Here is a 6,157-nt window from a genome sequence, read left to right on the forward strand (position 1 = left end):
GAAAGAGAAGGAAGAAGAGGAAAAACAAGGAGAAGAGGTGAGAGTCAGAAAGACCAGGTGCTCTACATGACGCTGTCTGCCTGTAGGTGTGGTGACATGCTGTCAGCTTACAAGGTTTCACAGTACGCACCACACTGAACGAGCACTGGACCGTGGATATGGTGCAAAAAACTAGCTCCTGTCTGATTTGATCCCATGTCAAATTCTGATGTTGATTTAATATTTATTGAACCCACTAAACCTCGCTGACCTGCTGGTGGGCCAGACATTACAAAGTAACGCTGTGCAGCCAAACATTGTTCAAACCCCACAGAACTTTTTTTTACAAAGATACCAAGTTTGCCAGGCTGAATTAATGGGGTAAACATCATGAACTGAATGAAGAGCTGGAACACGCTGATACAGAATACACAGTATATGATACTGTCAGATAGTGAGAGGGGAAAAAATGGAGGAAACTGTATGCTAAGATAATACGTGTGAAATGTATGGCTATGACAGCCATTTTGATACATTTTTTTATATAACGTCTTCCACACTCTCTTCTCTGATCAATCTTGCGAACTCAGTTATCGTAAAGTTGAACTGTTCCTCATTTTGCTAGGGGGGCACCTTAAGAACCCCTGTGGATCTTTCCTGGACTCCATTTGTGAAGCACATTTCTAGACAGCAGACTGGACACATCACTCTGCAAAATACATTTATCATTCAGTATTCAGTGACTGTGTTCATTTGAGCAGCATGACAGTTTGACAGTGTCCAATTGCATAGCGGTCCACCGTACCATTGGGAGGTTACATGGTTTATAATGAGATGTGTTGGGGGGCGGAAGGAGAAAGAGAATGTAAAACAAGGTGGTTGAGAAGACTGAAGGAGTGGTGGATAAATAGATGAAGAATAAAGGAGGGAGGGAGGGAAGGATGGTGGAGACTGGAGGAGAGCTACCTTTGAACTACTGTGTGTCAGAGGATCTAGATTTCTATTAGTCTTCGGTGCTGTGCCAGGAAATAAGAGTCAGGGGAGGACATGGGACCGTTCTCACTCCAGCCTACTTCCCTCTCCCTCCCTTTCTACCTCTCCATCTGCACCCCTCCCTCTCGTTACCCCCTCTCCTCCTCTTGCTATCTTTACTCTCCTGTCATTACTCTCCCTCCATCTCCCTCCTCCTCCTTGCTCTCATTACTTTCTGTCATCTTTTGTCTTTCTCAGCTTCTGCCCTGTCTGTCCCTCCTCCCTTTCTTTCTGCCTCATCTCCTCCATCTCTCAGTCGTCTCATTCTCCTCCCCTCCCTCTCCTCCTCTCCTCCTCTCCAGCCTGACTGTACTGGAGTGATTCACCTCTCCCGTGTGCTCACAGTCCATCCAACCAGTTTCCCACTGCTGAGCCGAGGCCCTCACACTCAAGCTAAAATGTCTCCATTATCTTTTATCATCTGCTTGTGTTTTGCTTTCAGAGGTACCCAATTATCTTAATGCTAAATTGAATTTGGTTCCAGCTCTGTGATTGTTGTTGACTCTCATAATCCATTTTCATGAAAAGGGCTTTGCTCCAATCACTGCTAAACTAATGCAGATACAAAGTCATTGGCTTGGCAGTAATTATGCTTGTGGAGTTGTTAGTTGTATTATTTTTTTTCTGCAAGGACGGTGGGATATTCACTAAGCTCAGGCTTGATGCAAGTGTGTTAATTTGTGGTGTGGACAGTTGTATATGCACGTGTGGGCGTTTTGTGTTTGTCAGTATCCTTCAGTGTCCAGAACACATTTTTAATTGCCTACCACAGGTTGGTAAATTCAAGAAGTCCAATATTGTAATCCAGTTTCTTAAATAAATGTGTCTTTTTTCAAACATGTTAAACACGCAAAAGTTAACACACGACTGCTGACCAAGGACGGCAAGGGCAAACTTTTTCCCCCGGAACATTTCAGTCAGTGTTTCTTTCTTTCCTATGTACAAAATTGTGTGGGAGTGTGTCTTCAGCTTGTGTATCATAGCGAGAGTCAACTACCAATTGTGCCTAAACTGGGGCCTTAAACAGCTCTTCTACGCTTTTGAATGAGTAAGTGCTGCATCATGGGTATATGGAGGGCTTTATCTTCAAACAACTACAGTACTATAGTGCTGTGATTCCACAATACTGATTCAGTGTTGCAGCCATTTTTGAAGTGCCACTTCCTACACTTACAAAACTGACTCCATCCTCGAGATTGTTTGAAATTGTTTTTTCTTTTCATCCACTGGAACTAAAAAATCTGCTTAACTGAAAGTAAAAGATTGGTGGGTGATTTTACATGAGTACTTTAAAATATACATATTCCTAAATATAATTATGGCTTTGAAAAAATTCAAAGCCAAAATGATTGTGATTACAGTAGTTTGATTATAAAAAGAAGTAACTGCCATATATAATATGCTATAGCTCTTGTAAAGTTTCTCAGATATCAGATAAGTATTAGAAATATTTAAAAGAAAAGTGACTATACTTGGCTGTAGACCCCGTTTATACACATCATTGTATAATGGTATATATGGATAATAAAAAAGAAAAAACACTTTACCAACTCAATATTGGATTTTGCACAGTTACTTGTCACAAATTGTAACCGGTTTTCTTCTTTGTTTTTGTGTTTGTTTTGCAGGACGGTTACTCCCAGTATCACTTTGTGGGCTCTGCCTCAACGATAGAGAGAGACAGACAGAGGCCCTACTCCTCCTCACGAACTCCCTCCGTCTCCCCTGTCAGGACGTCCCCAAATAACCGCTCTGGTGAGGAACACATAACACTTACAATACAAGAGATTATGTATGTGTTAGTGTGTTAGTGTGCATGTGTGCATGTGTGCATGTGTGCGTGTGTGCGTGTGTTTTAGCTTTTTGTACCTTGGTTCTCTTAACAACCAGTTTCAACTAAGGACAATTTTACCAAGTGAGATACTCCTAAATAAATGTACTTAAATTTAGAGTTAGGATTAAATTTGGTCTAAATATATGCTTGTGTTGTCTCACATGGCTACATATCTGTCTCAGTAAGATCACTGGGTGATCAGGTGTGATGTCAGAAGTTCAGGTGCAGAAGTTGTTTAAAAAAGGGGCAGAGAGATTGTGGACCGTGGTCACCCCCAAAATTTGGAAGAAATATGGCCAGAGCTGATGAGACAGAAATAGTCAAGGGCAGTTTCTGTGGTAGGTGTTTTATCACAGCCAATCAGCTGCCCGCTTTTTCAAGGTCTTGTTGTTGTTATGGTTATTGATAAAATTCAAGATTATAAATTGGAGGAAAGCTGAATTATATTAAGGTTACAGCAAACATGGAATTAGTTTAGAATCTAGAGCAATAGTTTCTTTGGTGATGTTTTACTATTAGATGGTAGGAGTAGATCACATTTTTGGGAAATATGCCTATTTATTTTATTGCTGAGAGCTATTGAATCCACTCTCATGTGTGAATGTTAGAAACTACAGCCAATTGGTGAGATCAGTTTAGCATGGAAGAAAGTCTGGAAGCATGGATAAACAACTGGCCTGGTTCTGTCCGAAGTGTTTAAATTAACATAGAAATGTAAAACCAGCAGACTGCTTCCAGTCTTAATACTAAGGTAACCTAATCACCTTTTGACATACCATACAGAAAAGGGAATGGTATCACTCTCAGTAAGAAAGAATGTATTTCCCAAAATGTTGAAATATTCCTTTAGGTGGCGGGATGATAGAAAACATTTTGTAACAACAGCAAGTATTCAAATTAAAGGTTATATTATATTCAGGTTTGGTTAAGTTATAAATTCTTGTTCTTATCTCACCTTTACTGACTAAGGTCCCCCCTTGGAATGAATTTAGTCCAGCAAAAGGTGCAAAGACTAACTATGAATGTACATGTGTGAAAATGTATGTGGGACATGAATACAACCAGAAGGTACAGGACACACATGGATTTTAATGAGTTATATATTAGACATTAGCCAGAAGCATCAACATTTACCAGTTGATCAGTCTTTACACTGGGGCTAAATAGCTGGTAGCGTCAGTGCTCGCCACCCACAGGCTTTCATGCTGTAAAGTATGATTATCGTTAGCCTTTAGCTTAAGCCCATTGGCCTTCATGCTTAGCAAAGGGCGCATTAGCATTAGCTGTTAGCATCAGAAGAGCCTTTAGCTGTGCTTTCTCCACACCGGGCTTAGCAAGCTGATGAGGCAGAAAAGTACTTTTCCTTCCTCTCGGCTTAGAGAGGTCTTCAAGGACCCAGCTAAAAGAGAGAGACAGAGGGAGTGGAAGTGGGAGAGAAAACGTGTGTATTTGTGTGTGTGTGTGCGTGCGCGCGCGTGTGTATGTGTGAGAGAGAGAGAGAGAGGAGACAGTAAGGAGGGTGAGATAAACAGAGAGGGAGATAAAGAGAAAAAGCAAGGAGGCAAGAAGAATTAGGGATTGAGGGATGGTTAATGCAGTGAGGAGGAAGTGAAGGATGAGCATTTGACTTTGGCCAGCGACATTGAAAATAAGGATTTTTGAGATCATTGTGCGTAGAGAGAGATTTGTGTATGTATGTAGTACAGTGGAGGAGGTGGGGTAAATGGGAAAATGGCTGGAAATGACTCCCATCTTCTCTCCCGCTCGTCCCCTCTCAACACCCCTCGCCTTTCCGGTCATCCGCCCCTTCTCGTTCATCCGTCTCATTCTTCTCCTCCCCCTCCTCTTTGCAGTAATCCTACTTTCTTCTCACCTCTCCCTCTGATCTCTCACTCTTTACGGGCTGCCTCAATGTGCGCACACACACTCTCACACATACATACACACCCACATGCATCTGTATCTCCTCTCTGCATATGCTCCAGACTGCAATCCGGCCCCTTAGAGATGGATCAAAGCAGAAGGAGTAATGATGGCGTGCAGGCACACAGGGAGAGGAGGAGTGAAAGAGAGTGAGAGAGTGAGGATAGAGCGGTAAAACTGTGAAAGAGATAGAGAGGAGTAGGGGAGGTTGCAGGCTGCGAGGATGGTGAAGAGACAGAGGGAGATACAAACGGAGAGAGAGACCTTTTCATCCATCATGGCCCCCACAGGGTCCTGCTGTGTTTTGCGCTGATAGAACGAGTCTCCCAGGCTCTCACATCCAGCAGTTACTAGTCAGGTCCCCACGGTAACCGTAACCAGCAGCGATGGCACTGTCTCTGGGGGTGTCGGTGACAGGTTTGAGCATCCACCTTAATGGAATCCGCTGCAGAGGTGTCAAGTGCTAAGAATTAAATATCAAAAGTGTCAAAACATTATAAAAGCCTGTAGCTCCTGTCTTCCACAATTGCCCTTGCTTTACTAAATGTTTGTAATTACATTCACCACAACTAAATAGTCGCTAATCATCTAATAATGTGTATGATTCCTTGCTTAATATGTCAAATATTGAAAGCCTGGATAAAAAAAAGTCGTCTTTTAGTATTCAGATAGATAAAGTGAGACTCCAAGGCACTCCAAAATGTACTTAAAAAGCCTTTATTATGTTTGGTGAGTCATATTTGTGTTTTGCCCTGCTGCTTTTATCAGGGTATACTGTAGGAGCTAAAGAGAACAAAGGCTCTTTATACTGATTTTTGGCGTGCCGCACATCTTTTTTGTGTTGGAAATGTTTCTGCTTGCGCAACTGAGAATGGTGCTCTCCATGAACCGTGCGTGTGTGTGTGTGTGTGTGCATGTTGACTACAGTCATCTGCTCAAAGTTGGGTTCAACAGGTCCAAACATCTTATTTTTAGAATGTCCTTCACATATAAGGGTATAGTACATATATACTGTATGTATGCTGGGTAGTTATAGGAATGTTTAGCTAAGCAGACTGAAGGGGCTGATACACAGGTAGGCAGGATTCTGGCAATTCAATGTGTCAAGATAACAGGGACTGAGTAAGCACTTTAAGTATGCTATAAGGGGATTACATTGTGACATGCTGAGTGTGTGTGTAAGGGGGGGGGGGCTGTATGTACAGTATGTGTCCTGGATCTGTCCTTGCCTGTGCATTATCTGTTTATGTATGGCCGCACACAGGCATGTGGGAAAAAATAGAATTCATGTGTGAAAAATAGCGCTGCTCTCAAAGCTTGAGAGAGTGACAGAAATAGAAAAGTTGTGAGGTTTAAAAGGTAAAATAGTTTTGAAATTCCAATAGGATG

The 6,157-nt window shown here is 42.0% G+C and overlaps 1 protein-coding gene across 1 annotated transcript in view; it reads left to right on the forward strand.

Annotated features, from left to right (window-relative positions):
• The window catches only part of ctnnd2a (catenin (cadherin-associated protein), delta 2a), a gene marked incomplete in the record, with an annotated part of 121,108 nt that overhangs the window by 105,456 nt on the left and 9,495 nt on the right, over window positions 1-6,157 (forward strand). The window contains 1 exon segment of the mRNA XM_035656605.1: window positions 2,640-2,766. Coding sequence (XP_035512498.1) covers window positions 2,640-2,766 — 127 coding nt within the window.

The sequence above is a fragment of the Morone saxatilis genome, unplaced genomic scaffold, assembly GCF_004916995.1.
Source record: "Morone saxatilis isolate NCDOM2014 unplaced genomic scaffold, NCSU_SB_2.0 Contig0, whole genome shotgun sequence".
Classification (NCBI taxonomy): Eukaryota; Metazoa; Chordata; class Actinopteri; family Moronidae; genus Morone; species Morone saxatilis.